Here is a 19959-nt window from a genome sequence, read left to right on the forward strand (position 1 = left end):
CAAGGCATTATGGAGATCCTTTATTTGAAAGGAATGCTTTTTTCATTTTAAACTACAAAACAGCTTCCATTCATTCTGCCATAAATAAAAACAAAGAATAAGGCAGGACAGACGCTACATGAGCAAACTGAGAACAACTGTTTGTTTTTCCAGAAGTGTGAATTTAAAATATTTCACAGCTATAAGCTATACAGTTTTTAGAATAAAACTGTCAGAGTCCCCACAAGCTCTCAAGTGGTACATGGGGATACATTTGAAGAGCAACCAAATGCAATTCAGACATTTTGCATGGTTTGTGTTCAAAACCTAATTTTTGCCAGAGCTCAAATTTGCTTGTTGTAAGATTCATCTGCCTTTTTTCTTTTTTGATGAAGAACCAGCTGGTAAAAAAGAGGCACCACAGTAACAAAACGACCTCAGTTGCAAGATGCATGTTAGAAACTTCAGTCCCTTTTAAACATTTGATTTGTTGAAGGAAAAAAATTGGTACGAGTCCTTATTTTCACAGCTGCATTTGCAACGTGTCTCATCGGATTCGCTTTTGTTGTCGTGCTCTGTAAATATCATGAATAGGAGGAACCACTGAACCTTTTTCCTCCTCATCATCTGAATCTTCATTTGGTCTTTTGACGGATTTATTGAGAAGGGCATTATTCTCCAAAGGTCCATTCCCTTCCATTGATAGGTCAGGCAAGCCTCCAGTGATGATCCTTACAGCTTCATCTACACCTTTAGAATAGGGAGGAAGATTGTTAGCTTTATGAAAAAATATGTTTGCTCAAGAGTTATGAAAATAAGTTTACCATTTGAAACATGAACAGTTTGTTTCAAAATATTGAAGAGAATACTACACATGAACCGTAATTCTTTTTTTGCTGCCTGGCAAACCCCTACTATTTATGTATTAAAATTTCTTTACCAGCCTTCAGTACAGTAACACCCAGAACAGTTAATGAATTTTTAGCTTGAAAGGGGTGAAGCACTGTCCGAAAATATTTTAATTTGGAAATCTGTAGATGGTGTACTTTCAAAACATAAGAACAAGCCGCAGGTACTCTCTGAAAAAGTACATTCAAACAATGTAGGTGCCCTGTGTGTTTCAAGTACAGATCTTCATCAAGGGCAAAACCTATGTAATCATTCAATATTTGAACTAGATGTCCTCTAGCAAATCATTTCAATATCTGACTCTAATTTGAATACTGCAGGATTATACAGATTTTGCCTTTGATGAAGAGTTATGCTTAAAACACATTTGTTTGAATACACGTTTTTGAATCTGGATCCATATATGGCAATGTCTTTAGCCCCTGAATGCTCAATAACTGAAACGGTCACCCACAAGAGTTCAGAATATCAGTGATATAATGCTGTCCAGTGATGCCTCCATACATCTTTAAGAGGACAAAAATGACTTACTATCTGGGAGTTTGCATCTCCTGACAATCTCCATGAGTTCATCCACTTGCACAAATGGGCCCTGTAAGAGAAAAAAAAAACAATGGTCCATTTAACCAGAAATGCTGTCATACAACCATTATAATTAAGCAGAATGAAATGTTTAATGCACTGAAGCAGAACGTTATCAGATTGCAAAGCCTTTAAAACATTTCAAAATGTTTTAAATGACCAACCTGAAAACACACAGGAGGTGGGAGAAGCTTCATTAGAACTACAGCAGCAGGAGGGACTGGAAAGATACCACCAGGGACCGGATGCAAACCTGGAGCTATTAAGCAATAAAACAATACATATTTCAGTCTTAATGGCTCTTCTGTCTAAAAAGAAACAAGACAATAGGAATGATATTCTTTCATTTTAGGTGACTGATCTTACAAAGCACCCTACAAGAAATGAACAAAAACTTGGGAGAGTAGAAGTGCAATCCTAAGTGACTGGTGCTTGATAAGAGGCCCCAGAGATAGCAGGAGCCAGGAGGGTGGGAGGAGGATGGAGGTGCCTCCTGTTCCTCCTTTCCTTTACAGTTTCAGCTGGACAAGCCAGCTGGCTTGTCTAGCTGGCCTACCCTGTTGAGGGCAAGATGGGTGATGGAGAGGCTTTACGATCCTGTGGATCCTGGCTTCTCCTTCCCTCCCCAACCACCATCGTGCCCCCTATTCCATCTCCTCGAGGCTGTTCCAGTGTCACTGTTGCAGCCTTGGAAGATCAGCTACTGCTGCATGGGGGTGGGGGAACGATGTGATCTCAGATCCCTACTCCTGAAGTTGTAGCAGTGTCTACAGCCTGGGGAGTGAGAATCCGTCATATCCTATGGTCCCTGGGATGCTTTCCGAGGGATGATAGGATCGCTCTTCCTGTTACCCTTTCTAAAACATTTCTTTATTGTACTTGAATTCCAAGATAGGGAAGTATTCAATAAGTTGTCAATAAGACCTAAGCAGGTTTAAGTGCATGTCTGAATGTGAAAGAACTGTAGGATCAAGAAATCATTTTTGGTTTTTTTTAAGGGCCAGTCAGAATAAAGTAGAGGGCAAGTTTCTCTTTCACCTTGACACAAGTTAAAAGATTAGCTTACGTGCTAAATGTCTTGGCTGAAATGGAATCATTTGCTGGGTATCTGGTTTCGGATATTCTGGCTTCCGGTCTGCTTCATCCTTTAGCACAGGCACTATTGAAGGAGCCACAACGGGATCTGGAATTATGGTTGATAGCTTCGCTCGAGAAACATCCTGGAAAGCATGAGAAGAAGCATCGATTATTTTTGTTTAAAAAGATTTGTTAAGTTGTCACTGATTCCAATTTTGTGTCTACTTTACTGCCAGATTCCTTTTCTTAAGCAAGTGTAGATGCCAGAAACAGAGCCATCTTCTACATGGTCCAGGCCAGAGGAACACCTCTGAGGTCTGCATAAAACAGCAGTTGAGACCAGGCCAAACTTTGCCCATTTCTGAGAAAGAAACGAAGTGGTCTGTCTGCCTGCTCCTAATAATATTAAAATGTATTAACTCATTTCTAATAAACATGTGCTCAGCGTGATTTATGACAGACAATATTGAATTCTGGGGTTGGATCCAGATTTAGTCATACAGAGTAGATCCATTTAAATCAATGGAACTGAAGTTAGTTACGACTTCCCGCTCCCATTGATTTCAATGGGTCTATTCCAAGTATGACTAAATCTGTATCCAACCCCTGGACAATGCAAGTTCCTGTTAAAATTCAATTTACGGTATCGTAGGTTTGAGGCATAACAGACAACTATTTGTACAGAGTTACCTTTTCTGGATGGCACAACAATTGAGCTCCTCCATTAAAAGCTTTGATAAAATATCAGGCTTGACATCAGTATTTTTTTGGCTCAAGATTATTCTCAGGAAGTCAATGCAAGCTTTGCAACTGACTCATCCTTCTGAATTCAGCTGGTTTCATTTTTTAAAGTTGAGGCTCTTAGCAAAATAGTTGGTTTTGATCTCTTGGGGCTTCCACACGCAACAGGATAACTGCTCCAGCATTTCATGTGTAGGGATGTGGGCAGACAGCTGATAGTCAGCTGTATTTTCAGTTGAGGTGAAGGGAAGGGTGTCAATGGGCAGTATCCAGTGCTGGCGATCTGCCAGCTTTAAACACATTGCAATAGCATGAATGATGGCTAGAATAACGGGACACTAGGGCTTGCTAGAGCAACCCAGCAAACTTGCCGAAACTACCGTTTCCGGGAGCTCCTCTGACTTGTCCCATTCCAAAGGCAGGATTTTAGCTACTTTTAGATTGCACCAGCCAGCACTACTTCCTGTTGAGCAAGCAGACATTCCTGCTAGCACAGCAGCAGCAGTGGATACTGCCACTGAGACCAATGACACTTTTTAAAGCACGCGGCTGTTTAGAACCCGCGTGGAATAAAGACAGGGATGGATTTCATCATGGCCTTTTAACTGTCTTCTGAAGAGCTAATCTTCGCCTTGTACCTACCACATGGAGGCAGTTTAAATGGCTCCACAGAACTGCTGTTACCAAGTACAAAGCCAGTCTAGTCTAATAGCTCACTATGCAATTGAGGTCATTTTCTTAATGTCAATCTTTCTTTTCTCCAGGCATGGGAAAGAAAATTCCCCCAATCATGTGGCAGTGGAAGGGTTCTCCTTTGCTGAAGGTATTTAAACAGAGACTGGATGGTCATCTGCAGGAATACTGTACTTGCAGATCCTGCACTGATCAGGAGATCAGACCAGATGACCTCCAAGCTTCCTTCCATCTCTCTGATTCTATGTAGTGAGCCACTATCCACAAATAGCTTATTGTGTCCTAACAACTGCCAAGTTGGAATGATAAAAAGTGACCTCTACATGGTGCTACAAAACAGTCTAAAGCATTTTTAGAGGAAGTAATTCCAACTAAAGAGAAGGTGTCAAGCCACTCCTCATGCTTGCATTGTTATCTAAGGCTTAAATCTGGCAAAATAATTTGTTAGATCAGTTATAAGTTTTAAATGAACCTATGCCAGCAGTTGAATAAAAATGCATCATTGGGGTGGGGGTGGGGGGGGCAAAGTAGCAATGTCAATGGATTGCATCCCTGCTCCACATGAACATTCTGGAATGTCCTCATCTCCCTACCTTGTAACCAAGAGCTTTGAGTTCGCTGGCAGAACAGGGGTACAGATCCATGAACTTGTATCTATCTACTAGCAGAGCTGTTTCTTTGCCCTCATATTCCTCCTTGAAGGCTGTAAATCTCCGTTTCTCCACTTTTAGTATACTAGCCAGATCACCAATATTACTCTCAAAAGCTAAAAATCGCGCCCATATCTCTCTGTATAGGAAAATGCAGAAAGAGAACAAATGCTCAAGGGAAAAGCAACATATGCATATGAAAGGGGGGCAGAAAAATAGGACTGTGGAAAACATGCTCATGATATACGACTACATGTCTACAATTGTGTGACCATCTACAACACTGATCAGCAAGCAGCAGTCTTCAAAAGCCCAGTGTGCTGCAAGGCTTGCCAGCTGCTTGTCCACTGACTAAAGAAACCTCCCACCCCTCACCTGCTTTTCCCAGTGGCCTTCTATTCAGGATAGCCAACTCTGGGTTGGCATGAAAACTATTCCAGGAGAAGGAGAAAACTACGGGGATGATGGGCAGTTGCCAGTCAACAATAAGTGTTTCCTATCACTTCCCTATCCTAAAACCAGAAGCCACAGCAGATGCATAGGTCAGTCATTCGCCTGCTACCACTTGCTTTAGACCCAGAAAGCTCCCAGGTCCGAGGCAACTGGCAGCAGCGACCAGTCACTGCAAGGAATGCTAGCCAAAGGGAGTGGCCCCCTGCTGCTGCACCACCAGGTTGAGAGCAAGCGGCAGTTAGTCGGTGTGCACATCCCCTCTGCAAAAATGGTGCGAGACAGAGTTCTTAAAGTCAGAACTGGAGACAGGAAGAACTGTGTGCACAGCCTTCTGCAAACTGGCATCTTCCAGGTCTGCTGGGCTGCATCTCCCAACATTCTCAGCCAGAATGGCCAATTGCAGAATGCTGGATTGCAGTCCAACACATCTGGAGAGTGTCTGGTTGGGGAGGGCTGAAACTGACAACTAAAAATTGTAATGGTAGCAGAAACATCTCGCATAATTCCCCAGGTCTCCTGTTCCTGTAATAGGCTTTAGGCCAGCACAGAATTGGCTATGCAACTGTGGAAGCCACTAGCTAAAGAGGTATCAGTGAGTAAAGACTGATGAGATGGATAGGAATGGAAAAAGCAGCCAGGAGGAAGGTACATATCTGAGTCCATGTGTGTGCACATGCAAGTAAAAGTGCCCAAGTGCTCAGATTCTATACTGGCCAGATCTACTTGCCAACAACAGTCTACATAGCATTTATCTTCACAGCGGAGATGGATTTTCTTAGGTCAGTGTTGCCATCAAAGCACACTCTGGCATCCAAGGAATGAACTCCATAGAAAATCCTACAATCTATATGGCGTGTCTTGGTAGCGGCCTTCTCATTTAGGACTGCAGTGAAAGTACATGCTTCAACAAAATGATTCCCTCATTAATCTGCGATATTATCTGTGTTATACAAGGGCTTTCAAGTACAGCAAAACAGACCCCTTGGGAAGGAGCTTTGCAAAGCTTACCCAGATTTCTCAGGTGGGAGGCTCCCTGAGGTTAATACACGTTCAAACAGGACTCTTGTATTATTATCCTCTATTTAAAAATACAAAAAATAAAAAGGAAGATGAAAACAAGCTTCAAATATATTTTTTTATTTTTTGAAAATGGACATTATGGGGGAAAATAAAACAATACTTTGAAGTAGTTTTGATTCCAGTGAAAGATTTAAAACCCTATAGGCAACCCACAATTTATTTGTGGATAACTACTACATTAATGGCTACATCTCCTATTATGTTTGAAAGAGTCACAATATCACAGGGAGAAGTCATGTGCAGAAAAAGGCATTGGAAGTCTCACTTCTATTCTCCACAAGACACACACACACACACACACACACACACACACACTGCAATTACAATAGAAAGATGAGAAGTATAAAAACACACAGGGCACAGTCTTACGCATGTTTAGACAGAAGAAAGTCCTACAACTCCCAGCATTCCCCAGCCTTTTATCATGGCCTTATCACTAAGAAGTGACTGCTTAGTGCTACTTGAGACACAAACAGCCTTTGGCTTCTCCCTTTAGACTCTTGATCCTCATTTTAAAAATCCTCATTCAGATCAGTAGTCAGTCTGTAGAACAGTTGTGAGTTTTGATTGTTCTCAGGTTTTTTTGTTTTTAATTTCATTCACGTTTGAGAAACTGGAACTTCCATCGAACCATTTAAGTAGAATTTACATGATTCATTTCAAGAGTTTAAAAGGCTTTGCACACATTACCTTGCCCAAGTGGAAAAGCATGCCTGCTTGTGCAAGGCAGCCCTGATGATTTTTCCCAACTTCTCCATCATGCTCCAGCCCCCATCACATGCCATTCCAGGAGATCCTTGGCCCTCAGGAGTGCTTTTTGGAGGTGCAGGGGGCTGTAGTGGGACGGGAGGAGCCAGGAAACCCCCACTGTTGTGAGCAGAGTTCCGCTTGTCTACCTCTGGATCCAACCCATTTTTTTTAGTAATCCTTACAACAACACTGGCATCTTCAGATATGGCCAGAAAAGACTCCTGTCTGAAAACCTGGACTGATGGCCTGACTTTTTAACACTGAACAGTCAGGCCATTATTATGATTTTACAGATGGAGAAAGGGACTGGAAGAACACGTTTGCCTACAACTGCCACCAATATGTAAGTGAGGGGAGATTTGAACTAAGGGCTTCCCAACTCATCCTCTTAGCCACTGCACTATACCAGTTTTCTACATATAACTATGCATATGACACATCAACATTCATCTACACCAGCCTTCCCCAACCTGATGCCCTCCTCAGGAAAGCTGTGGAGGGCACCAGGATGGGAAAGGTTGATTAACACACTCTTCAAGTCAGTTTTTCCCAGTAGAATTGCCATTATTGGCACAAGACCTGATGAAACTAGCCTTATGAAAAAAAGTGAGTGGTAAAGTCCAATCTGTTTACTGATGAGATAACATGTCAAGATGCCTATACAGTTACCAGTGGCACCTCAAAAAAATGGATCTTCACAGATTATTCCAAATCAATGGCTCAATTTTGTGAAAAAATGTTTTTTGCCCTTAGAAAAAGGTTTAATCCCAAACTCCATTGCAACGAATTCTCTCGGCTCCCAGAGCTTACCATTCAGATGAGAAAGATAATCGATATACGCCAAGACGTATTCTGGAATGTCTCCGTATTTTTTTAGCCCCAACTCAAAAATCTTAAAGGCCACTGACTTGTCCTGCAAATATCAACATGTTATTAGTTGTGTGGGGGAAACCAGTAACCCCAAAAGTCTGAAGCAAACGTTTCACTCGCTGTGGGTGTTTACCTTGCTGCAATAATACTCCATCAGAGCAGCAGTAACATAGACATGATGACGGGTCCGGGCATCCTCTCTTGCCTTCTTAAATATCATCCTGCCTGATTTGATGCCTTCTGCTCGCCTTGCAAACTTCATGTACTGAATATATACCTGAAGAAGTGGAGTCAATCTTTGAAGTGCAAGTCAAATGACATGATGACCTCAATGCACATCTAAACTTCTCTCCATTTAAAATGGTCAACACACAGTCAAGGGAGCAGCATATATTTAACATATTCCAGTTCTTAAGCACTCCCCAACCAGTCAAAACATACCACCAAATTTATTTTGTTTCTCAGATTCCTTGTGGAAAACACAAAACAACAAAGCAAAGAATTATTACATGCTATTCATTTGCAGAAATTGCCAGAGAGGATACACCGCAAGCAACTGGGCATATAGCTAGAAATGAAGATGAGTTCACCTCTCCCTGCACTTCGGCAACCTCCATCCAATTGTGCATGCACATAACAGCCTGGATTGCATATGTACAGCCTTGCCAATGAGCTGTCTGAACATAGAAAGTGGGGTGGATTAAATCCAGCCTCCCTCCCACTCCTGAACACCTACCTGATTGGTAGCATTAACAACTGGTGAGGCTACATATGAGAAACTATCTGTACAGAACCTATTTGTGTGCGTGGTTCTTCATCCAGCTAGGGATATCCATGTTTGTTATCACGCCCAGTCAGATTAGGATATTGTTGTTGTTGTTGTTCAGTCGTGTCCGACTCTTCGTGACCCCATGGACCATAGCACGCCAGGCCTTCCTGTCCTGTGCTCTCTCCCGGAGCGTGCTCAAGTTCATATTCATTGCATCCGTGATGCTATCTAGCCATCTCATCCTCTGCCGTCCCCTTCTCCTTTGGCCTTCAGTCTTTCCCAGCATCAGGGTCTTTTCCAGAGAGTTTTCTCTTCGCATTAGGTGGCCAAAATATTGGAGCTTCAGCTTCATTATCTGTCCTTCCAATGAGCACTCAGGGTTGATTTCCTTTAGGATGGACTGATTTGACCTCCTTGCAGTCCAGGGGACTCGTAAGAGTCTTCTCCAGCACCACAGTTCGAAAGCATCAATTCTTCGGCGCTCAGCCTTCCTTATAGTCCAGTTCTCACAGCCATACATTACTACTGGGAAAACCATACCTTTGATTAGACGGACCTTTGTCGGCAAGGTGATGTCTCTGCTTCTTACTATGCTGTCTAGGTTGGCCATAGCTTTCCTCCCAAGGAGCAAGCGTCTTTTAATTTCATGGCTACAGTCACCGTCTGCGGTGATCTTGGAGCCCAAGAAAGTAAAATCTGTCACTGCTTCCATTTCTTCCCCTTCTATATGCCAGGAAGTGATGGGGCCAGATGCCATGATCTTCGTTTTTTTAATGTTGAGTTTCAAACCAGCTTTTGCACTCTCCTCTTTCACCCTCAACAAGAGGCTCTTTAGATCCTCTTCGCTTTCTGCCATTAGGGTGGTATCGTCTGCATATCTGAGGTTGTTGATAATTCTCCCAGCAATCTTAATTCCGACCTGTGATTCATCCAACCCGGCATTTCTCATGATGTACTCTGCATATAAGTTAAATAAGCAGGGTGACAATATGCAGCCTTGTCGTACTCCTTTCCCAATTTTGAACCAATCGGTTGTTCCATGTCTGGTTCTTACTGTTGCTTCTTGACCCTCGTACAGGTTTCTCAGGAGACATGTAAGGTGGTCTGGTACTCCCATCACTTTAAGAATTTGCCACAGTTTGTTGTGATCCACACAATCAAAGGCTTTAGCGTAGTCAATGAAGCAGAAATAGACGTTTTTCTGGAATTCTCTTGCTTTCTCCATGATGCAGCGAATGTTGGCGATTTGATCTCTAGTTCCTCTGCCTCTTCGAAACCCAGCTTGTACTTCCGGTAGTTCTCGGTTCGCATACTGCTGAAGCCTAGCTTGTAGGATTTTGAGCATCACCTTGCTGGCATGTGAAATGAGCACAATGGTGCGGTAGTTTGAACACTCTTTGGCGTTGCCCTTCTTTGGAATTGGAATGTAAACTGACCTTTTCCAGTCTTGTGGCCACTGTTGAGTGTTCCAGATTTGTTGGCATATTGAATGCAGCACTTTAACAGCATCATCTTTTAGGATTTTAAATAGCTCGGCTGGAATACTGTCATCTCCGCTAGCTTTGTTGTTACTAATGCTTCCTAAGGTCCACTTGACTTCACTCTCTAGGATGTCCGGCTCAAGTTCAGTGACCGCACTATCATGGCTATCAGGGACATTCAGATCTTTCCTGTATAGTTCTTCTGTGTATTCTTGCCACCTCTTCTTAATCTCATCTGCTTCTGTTAGGTCCCTGCCTTCTTTGTCCTTTATCATGCCCGTCTTTGCACAAAACGTTCCCTTGAGATCTCCAATTTTCTTGAAGAGATCTCTAGTCTTTCCCACTCTGTTGTTTTCCTCCATTTCTTTGCACTGTTCATTTAAGAAGGCCTTCTTGTCTCTCCTTGCTATTCTCTGGAACTCTGCATTCAGTTGCATATATCTTCCCCTTTCTCCCTTACTTTTCGCTTCCCTTCTTTCCTCAGCTACTTGTAAAGCCTCATCAGACAGCCACTTGGCTTTCTTGCATTTCTTTTTCTTTGGGATGGATTTCGTTGCTGCCTCCTGAACAATGTTACGGACCTCCGTCCATAGTTCCTCAGGCACTCTGTCTATCAGGTCTAATCCCTGAAATCTATTCCTCACCTCCACTGTATATTCATCAGGGATATGATTTAGGTCATACCTGAACGGTTTAGTGGTTTTCCCTACGTTCTTCAATTTAAGCCGAAATTTTGCAAGAAGCAGCTCATGATCTGAGCCACAATCAGCTCCAGGTCTTGTTTTTACTGACTGTATGGAGCTTCTCCATCTTTGGCTGCAAAGGACATAATCAATCTGATTTCGATATTGACCATCTGGTGACGTCCATGTGTAGAGTCGCCTCTTGTGCTGTTGGAAAAGAGTGTTTGCTATGATCAGCATGTTCTCTTGGCAAAACTCTATTAGCTTTTGTCCTGCTTCATTTTGTACACCAAGGCCATGCCTGCCTGTTATCCCGGTGATTTCTTGACTTCCTCCTACTTTAGCATTCCAATCCCCTATGATGAAGAGGACATCTTTTGTTGGTGTTAGTTCTAGAAGGTGTTGTAGGTCTTCATAGAACCGATCAACCTTAGCTTCTTCGGCCTCAGTGGTTGGGGCATAGACTTGAATTACTGTGATGTTGAATGGTTTGCCTTGGATTCGTACTGAGATCATTCTATCATTTTTAAGATTGTACCCCAGTACTGCTTTTCCCACCCTTTTGTTGACTATGAGTGCTACTCCATTTCTTCTAAGGGATTCTTGCCCACAATAGTAGATATGATGGTCACCTGAATTAAATTCGCCCATGCCTGTCCATTTTAGTTCGCTGATTCCCAAGATGTCGATGTTCAATCTTGCCATCTCCTGTTTGACCACCTCCAGCTTACCTTGATTCATTGATCTGACATTCCAGGTTCCTAAACAATATTGTTCTTTACAGCATCGGATTTTCTTTTCACCACCAGACACATCCACAGCTGAGTGTCCTTTCGGCTTTGGCCCAGCCGCTTCACTCTTTCTGGCGCTACTTGGAAATACCCTCTGCTCTTCCCCAGTAGCATATTGGACACCTTCCGACCTGAGGGGCTCATCTTCTGGCGTCATATCTTTTAGCCTTGTGATCGGCAAGAATACTGGAGTGGGTTGCCATTTCCTTCTCCAGTGGACCACATTTTGTCAGAACTCTCTGCCATGACCTGTCCGTCTTGGGTGGCCCTGCACGGCATAGCTTATGGCTTCACTGAGTTACGCAAGCCCCTTCGCCACAACAAGGCAGTGATCCATGAAGGGGAGATTAGGATATACAAGTTCTTTATTTTTTTATAACAGGCTTTTCGGGAGCTTTTCAGTTTTTTCAGGAACATTCTAGCATTCATCATATGCCTAGTGTTATCAGTGCCACTGACATTATTGTCAATGGTTCTGCTTTTTTTTGTTTTAATTAATGCTGAAGGCTAGAAACAGTTAGCAACGCTTGACATTTTTCACTGTGTCACAAAATGCACACCCAGCAAAAACCTCTGCTCTTCTGCAGTGGCAAAATAGCTGGGATAACGTACAAAATAATAGTATAAATGTGAGATATTTTTAAGATTTTGGAAAAAAATAATGGTAACCATAACTGAATTTGAAAATATGATTTTATTATTTATTTATTTATTTGATTTATATCTCACCTTTCTACCAAAAAAATAGTGACTTTGAGATATCTACACGTTTTCAACTGGAATATTTTAGGAACTGACCACACAGAATAAATGTGGGAAAACTACAATTTTTTATTCTTTAGTCAATAAGGTGAAACAATGAAGACCAAACATACCAAAGTGGGATCAATATCTTCGATAGCCAAGAGCCGGTTATATATGCTGTGCACCTTCTCATATTTCATCCGGCTCTGAGTACAAATACAAATACAAATCCAGATCATCATCATCATATTTTATCAGTTTATGCTCAAAATGGCTATCAAAGCTGATCATTTGCTTTTGTGAAGATTAGGATCTCCACAAGAATATTTATAGGAAAAAAGGCTGGTTGTGCTGGACTCACCTCTTCATAATCTGCATAAGCAAAATAAAGAAGCATGTTCTTCTTTAGTAAAGTGCTGATTGCTCTTTCATAAATATTTGCAGCTTCATCACTGAACAGTTTAGCATTGTTCATGTCCTGAAATCAGATAAAATAACAAGATAGAGTTGGTTGAGGCTAGTCTGAAAACATTTTCAGCCCTATGCTCATTAATACTCTACAAGAGTATTCTAAACCCAGGTGAGTCACACATGTCAAGAAGCCAACAACTAGAAGACTTGGATTGGGATCTTACTGGAAACATGATTTCTATGCACACTGCTTTTATTTCCTTATACAAATCTTTTTGTATTTTAAAATACCACATACTTTCAAAATGAATAATATATTTTTGCATATGATCCCAAACAACTTTGGTAAAGATTTTATCTACCTACTATAAATGTAAGATATTTCATCCTCTTCTCTTACCCCTTTCTCAGCTAGCAGCTTGCTGGATTGCTCAAGATATTGTGCAGCTTCGTACCAGATATCTGGATGATGTCCCAGCACCAAGAGGCATTGCTCATATGCAAACATTACTAGAAGACATTGAGACAATAGATATTCCTAGCAGGTGGCACTTTACAAAACAAATTACGAAGTATTATTATTCACAAATTTAATTACACATTTAGCCTCTTCAAGATCCATCTTCTCATACTTATGCATGACCCCAAAAGCCACCCCACTCGATTCTTTGCACTGTCAAGCACCCACCCATAAGTGGTTCCTACTCATTCGCTTGTTAATCAAGTTCTAGCTTCATCTAGGTTTGAAACCGTTGGTGCCCAAAACAGCACAATACTACATTCTGCACTCAGTGGAAAACCCGATTCTAATTGCACTTGAATGGCAAGGCGCCCCACATGGTATTCTTGCTATCCTCCAGTAAGGTTTTGAAATGTTCTTGTACCCTGAGGGAGAAGGACCTAGGCTTACTGTTTCAAGGGGCAATACTGGATTGCAGATTATCTATTATGGAGATTTAGGAACATCAAAGTATACGCTAAGACTATAAAAATACGAGACAAGGAAGGAAGGCAGGAAGGCAAGAAGGACGGAAGAAAGAGAGAGAAAGAAAGAAAGATTTTCTCTTGCCTAACATAGCTGAGGTAAGGACTAGCAGGAGAAAATCCCTTGCAATGCTGCTGCTGTGGCAGAGGTTGAAAGGTGAACTGAGCAGGAACGTGGGATCCACACCCCTCAAGCAAGTGCACTGAAAGTGGGAGTGGGCAGCCTGCCAAAACTCTAGCCTGGCTCTAGAAGTTCCAAAACAATGTCTGTGCAGTCACACAACCCATATGTGTGACTGCACAGAGACCACAAAAAAGAACATCCATTGAAATCAGTGGGACTTAAGCACATAGCCCAATGCTCTAGATTTGTAGTGTATAGGAGTAGCATGCTCAAAGATGACACCAGCAGAACCTAATTATTATGCTATCTTCTTAGAACTATCCCTGAAGAGCACAACAAACAAATATGCAGTTACCTCTCTTTGTTATGAGAGTTTGGTCTTCAGTACGCAGAGGATTGCTTTTTTCCCACTGTATATATTTCTTCCACATGTCTACCTGCTGAGCCTCTTGGGGAGTATTTTGTGGCGGGACAGAAGGAGCATTGCGATCCAGACCTTTCATCACAGTCTCATATTCCTGAAGGAAGAAAAAAATCGCTATTACTGCAATTTTAACAGGGAGGAGAATTAATTAAAATGGGCTTTTAAATAACATTTTATAGTAGATCTAATACTTTTAGCAATTCCACTTAATTAATCATTTGTTTCACTTCAAGAATTCAACGAATATTTATGCTGTATTTAATTTAAACAAAAGGGGAATCAAATGAACAAGAGCCTGTACCTTAGCCACACGTCTAGCATTCATATAATCTCTACTGCGATCTTCGATCATTTTCTTAGCTAAATGGATATTGATTCCCTGGAAGAAAGAAAAAAAGCAGTTAAGCCCTGCAATTGTATGCACAGTTTCTTGGGAGTAAGTTCCACTGAACTCAATGGGACTTACTTATGAATAAATATCCATATGATTCTACTGTAAGACTGTCAGTTCTTCTTTATACCCAAATAAAGACAGAGGATACTGCCCCCTGCACTAGTTGAGTGGACCGCTAGTGGAACAGCAACCAGCGGTTCCTGAAACAACCAGAAACAAGTGGGAACACTCGTTTCCGGAATGGGGCAGGTCAGCAGAGCTCGCAGAAGGGGGGTCCACTGACCTGTCTCATTCTGGAAACGAGCATTGGTGCTTGTTTCCGTGCTTATTTCGGGAACCACCAGTTCTTGTCATGCTAGTGGTTCATTCCACTAGCGCACCAGAACTAGCAGTGGTGCAGTGGCAGTATAGGGTACCGTCCAAAAGATGGTTCATATTCTATTAATCTTTCATTTGGGACCAGGTGCCCTCTATTCAGCCCTGCATACCAAAGTTAGCCCAAAGCCTCAACTGTTAGAGGTGGACAGCAGATTAAGGCAAGCCGAGAAGTCCACATACTTTCCCTGCAGAGAGACAAAGGAAACTGGAGAGGGATTAAGCATGACTCTTCTCTCAGTCCACCCTACTGCAATTTTCTTTAAAGTCTCTCTCCTTCTGTGAGTGGGAAAAAACCCCTGTGGGCGTTGGAAAGCTCCCCACATTTGGAGTACTGCCCTGCTTAAAGAGGGAGATGTTTCTGTTTCCATAGGGGACAGTCCTATGTTCCACAGCACAGAGCCAGGGAAGCACAGAATCAGACAGTGGAATTCCAGCCAGTGTAATGGTGCTTCTTATTCTGTCACTCACTCCTGCACTTTCTTGCTAGGCAAGAGACATCATCCAGTGACAAATTAAAAGATGCCAGCTAGCCCAGAATCTTAAAGGCAATGCAAGTGGCCTCATTTCCCTAGAAATGGTGCAAAATCATACTGGCAAAAAATAGAAAATGCAGCAAGAGAGCAATTTTGAAAGGCAGGTTTATAACTGCTCTACGCAACACTTACAGGCAAAGCCTCTCTCTTGCCCTGCCCCTTTTTTCCTACAATTTTTGTCACAGGCCCCTACTCATAATACTGACATGTTACACTGTGAGAAAGCAACAGGCTTGCAGAATTCACCTTGCCATAGCAGAGAAACCTTCCCATTACAGGTGCATGAAAAGAGCTGTGTTAGCATAATACTTGGCAACCTAAATCAAGCTTGAACGCCAAGCATCTTGTTAATTACCTCTTCATATTTGTTATAATCTCGCCAAAGTTGCTCAATGTTGATCATTGGGTTCACGCAGCCTCGTTGATAAACCCTGCGGACAGCGGTTATCCTCTGGTTTTCTGCATAGGATCCTACTGCTTCACTAAATAGTGAGGCGAGACAGTAACAGGTCAGCAATTACACAACCTGTATGAATATCAACATTGCATTAATTAACAGAGAGGAAAGATGCATGGTACTTACACGCCTTTCAAAAAATTGATGTAATCCACCCAGATCTATGTAAAAATATATAGAATCCAGTGAAAGTTTAGACTGTCATTCTAATTAAACACTACAAATAAATATTTAAATGAGTAAAAGAACATACCTGGTATGACATTATTTCCATCCCAATTTTATCCAGAGCAAAGTCATATGCCTGAGCCATTTTTTCTCTGGAGAAAAAAAAAAAAACTATTAAAAGCACATTATAAAATTACTACTAAATTATAAATGTTACTCTTTCAAACAACACATTCGTAACATACAAGTGGGGACACCAAAGTACTGGAATGTTGTTTTGAGCTCAAACTAAAGCTCCTTTCTTGCTTTCTACAGGGTACCAATGGCCATGGCCTGAGATGGTATAGGAGTATCTCCACCGTTAGGAGAGTTCCCCCTCACAACAGCTGCTCCCAGGATGCTCCACATTGCATTTTATACTCAATGTTAAAACTCACTGACGTTTGAGCTGCTCTGAGGAAATAACAGCTCCCTTTTAATATTTAGAAAGAAATGCAAGCCATGCCTATTTTTATTACGGCATGATATGCTGTTCATGGTGGTCTTATTCTGGGTTTACACCAGTGGTAGGCAAACGTTTTGGGCCTGTGGGTACATCAGGCAGTTTGAAAAACTGTCCTGGGCACCACCACAAAATGGATACACTGTAGCTGAAAGCATTGACCTGCAACCACCTGCCATCTTCATTTCGTACAAATGTCTCTAAGCCCCATGTGTGGCCCAGAGGTACTCATGGGAAATGAAGATGGCAGCAACTGGAGGCCCTCACTTTGCTTTGAAGCGATCCCAGATGCCAGTAAGTAAATGTGTTATTAAAAAAATACTAGGCAGAGGGCACCTTGGCAGGCACCAAGGAAGTTGCCGAGGGCATGCTGGTCCTCATGAGAACCACACTGCTTATCCATGGTTTATACGGTTGACACAGGACTTTAAATTACTGGTTTTGCTATTGCTGTGATTTCATTCATACAATCTTCATTGTTCTGAGCTGCCCTGAGCATGGGATGGGGATATAAATATTTAAATAAAGATGAAGTGAAATAAAATTGAACAATGGCACTGGCAGTGGTTTTTCTTTAAGAAGCCTTTTCAAGCTGCTTTTTAAACTGTCAGGAAATCTGAAGTGTTGTTTGGAGGTTTGAGAAAAAACCTCCAAACCTCCAAAACCTCCAAAAAAAAAGAGAGAAGCTTTAAGAAAAAGAAGCCACTTCGTTATAGCCAAACAACCTGGTAAGGCAGGTTAGGCTGGGAAACAATGACATTCTCGAGGGTCCTACTGAGCTCCAGCAATTTCAAGCTAGTCTTCTCACAGCCTGACTCAAATTCTGTTCCTCTGCACCCCAGAACATATCAGTGGGAGCATCAGGACCAGCCTTAGCTGGACCAGGATTAGCAGACACTGTGAAAAAGATACAGATCCTTCCGATATCTTGTCTATGACTGTGTTCAGAAGTGCCACTTTCTCAGTTCACTCAGCTGGTGAATAAGCATGAAAAATATTAGCTGGAAGGAATCAAGAGGCGTATGTGCTAGAATAACACAGAACACCAGAAAGAATCCCAAGGCATTACTTTGTTGCCTGAAGCAGAGCCCCAACTACCCTCACCCATCTACTAAGAGAAGTTGATTGAACTTTATCGCACTGCAACCGCTAGAGCATATTGCACCACATGCTATCACTTCCACTCCAGGACCAGCCCTCTAATGAGTCACGACAAGCTGGGTGGCTTAGGCAACAGATTATGAGGGATGGTAAATTCCCCCCGCCATCTGCTGCCCGCAGCAGGGCCACCCATTGCTGCCACCACCATACAACCACCATGTCTGCATCCACTCAATGGCATCTGCAGCTTCTGCTTGAACTGCTGCAGCCCGCCAGTCCACAGCAAAGCACTGCCAGCTGCTTTGCTACAAAAGCAGTAGTGGGGCAGGCTCCAGAATGTTCCATTCCTTATTCTGGAGGCAAAGCGTAACAGTGGAAAACACTGTTTACAGTTTGAGCTGTTAAACTAAGCAGTGCCCCCCTATAAGGACTGAGCCCAACATCTCTGCAGAAGCACTCCAGAAAGGCGTGGGAATAGATTCAGAGTCAGATGAGGAAGAGGGCAAAGGGGTGGTAGAGCTACCAAGGTCACAGGAGATAGGGTAGAGCAACAGTGGTGGAGAGGACGCTTTCCCAGATGCTGGAGAATCAGTTGGATCAAAGCCAGCCAGAGATCGCTCCATCTGTGGGAACGCAAGGTGGGGGAGGAGCTGGGAGTGAAGGACCCAAGCATCAGACATCAGGTGAGGAGGGAGGAGCAACTTCAGGACATGGGATGTTCTAAAAGGTTGGCCCCTCAAAAGAGGTCCTAGGGGAAGACCCTCCCTGAGGGGAGGACTGGAAAAGCTACTCAGGTTTTGTACTGTCGGCTGGTGCCAGTTTTCGTTGCAATTTCCTATCATAGTGTATTCATCAAAGAGAGCCACTTGTAGTCTAATTAGTGTTATGCAACGCTGACTAGAGAACTTCGATCTGTGCTGCTGTATATGCCAATTATGTCTGTAACCTGAAGCGTGGCTGACCAGGCTCTGGCTTGCATAATAAAAGCTATTTATTAAGGAATTGTCTTCACTGTGTGACTGCGAAGATGACCGGAGGCCTGGCATTCAAAATGCCCCCGCCCACAATGCCTCGCTGGGGAAGGGCCCCTTCCTCAGAGCGAGGGACTGAATGGTGAGATGGGCCTGGAAACCATGGGGCAGATGCCGCTGCCATCACTTGTGAAGCTGTGAAAGCCTTTTTGATGTGCAAGCAGGGCAAGCGGGGAGGAGACAGAGGAGGTGGCAGGTCCACCTCAGGCAGCGCAATATGCCCCCAACGCTAGAGCCAACACTCCAAGAAGTCTCGCTGCACTATTCGGACACCAGTTCCTGCCTTCATCTATCCACCCCCTTATGGTGCCACCTGAAGCAAGTCACTTCACCCAGCGGCATGGCAGGGCTGGCTCTAGTAGGGGTTATCAAACTCTGACTTTAAACTGGAGGCAGAGAATTTAAAGTAAACCATATTTACTTACTTATAACTGGGTAGCTTCCCTTTGGTTTCTCGCACATATGAAAGGTAGCACTTCCACAGGTCAATGTGTAAAACTTTCATAAGGCACCGCTGAAACAACTATTTACATTGAGGGGAGAAAAAACAGGAGTCCATGAAGAGGCATCAACAGATTCTTACATCTTTGGAGCTTGAAACTAAAGGTCACTCTCGACATGCCTTTTATGGGAGACTGACAGTCTCATGAGTCACAGCCCAAGTCTTAACTTACGTGCAAGGATGTTATCAGAACTGTGAAATGCAGGTCTTTCAGAGAAAAGTTCCACATCTAGTACTAAGCCTTGCAGATCATGTTTGTGCTGCTTCACATAGTGGTGTGTCTCCCAGTCTTGACATTGCACTTCACACATCTTAAAGCAGAGGCGTAACTCCAGTTACCTCCTATTTGGAGTACTACAATGTGCTGTTATTTAGGGGTGCTTTTGAAGTTGGCCGGGAAACTTCCATTGGTCTGGAAACACAACTGCAAGATTGCTAACTGGGACTAGTTGACATAAGCATATCATACCAGTGTTTTGACAACTTCACTGGCTCCCAGTCCATTCCTGGGCTGAATTCAACATGCTCATTGTGAACTTTCAAGCTTTACAGCCAGGCTAACTGAGGGATTGCCTGTCTCCATATGCCCCTCTCCAGACTTTATGATCTTCTTCTGAGGCTGCTGTCAGGCTGCTCCTGCCTGGTGAGGTGCAGCAGGTGGCTACTGGAGGGGCCATAGCTCAGTGTGATATACCACA

At 42.8% G+C, this 19959-nt stretch overlaps 1 protein-coding gene across 5 annotated transcripts in view; it reads right to left on the reverse strand.

The window, feature by feature from the left end:
* The window catches only part of CSTF3 (cleavage stimulation factor subunit 3), a 68572-nt gene continuing 48613 nt past the window's right edge, over positions 1 to 19959 (reverse strand). For 4 of the 5 annotated variants that reach the window (XM_084853366.1, XM_084853396.1, XM_084853403.1 and 1 more), the window contains 17 exons: positions 19185 to 19282; positions 16211 to 16277; positions 16084 to 16118; positions 15856 to 15982; positions 14497 to 14574; positions 14127 to 14289; positions 13064 to 13173; positions 12614 to 12730; positions 12384 to 12458; positions 7918 to 8061; positions 7725 to 7827; positions 6093 to 6162; positions 4575 to 4770; positions 2537 to 2690; positions 1635 to 1729; positions 1420 to 1480; positions 1 to 729 (listed from right to left, as the gene is read on the reverse strand). In XM_084853366.1, the coding sequence (XP_084709492.1) occupies positions 527 to 729; positions 1420 to 1480; positions 1635 to 1729; positions 2537 to 2690; positions 4575 to 4770; positions 6093 to 6162; positions 7725 to 7827; positions 7918 to 8061; positions 12384 to 12458; positions 12614 to 12730; positions 13064 to 13173; positions 14127 to 14289; positions 14497 to 14574; positions 15856 to 15982; positions 16084 to 16118; positions 16211 to 16277; positions 19185 to 19282 (1896 nt within the window). In that variant the 3' untranslated portion in view covers positions 1 to 526. Of the gene's footprint in view, positions 730 to 1419; positions 1481 to 1634; positions 1730 to 2536; positions 2691 to 4574; positions 4771 to 6092; positions 6163 to 7724; positions 7828 to 7917; positions 8062 to 12383; positions 12459 to 12613; positions 12731 to 13063; positions 13174 to 14126; positions 14290 to 14496; positions 14575 to 15855; positions 15983 to 16083; positions 16119 to 16210; positions 16278 to 19184; positions 19283 to 19433; positions 19590 to 19959 lie in introns of those variants that run through there. The other variant, XM_084853386.1, reaches the window with a different exon arrangement.

This window comes from Heloderma suspectum, chromosome 1 (genome assembly GCF_057233095.1).
Source record: "Heloderma suspectum isolate Gila_16-S chromosome 1, 16-S_ref, whole genome shotgun sequence".
Taxonomy (NCBI): domain Eukaryota; kingdom Metazoa; phylum Chordata; class Lepidosauria; order Squamata; family Helodermatidae; genus Heloderma; species Heloderma suspectum.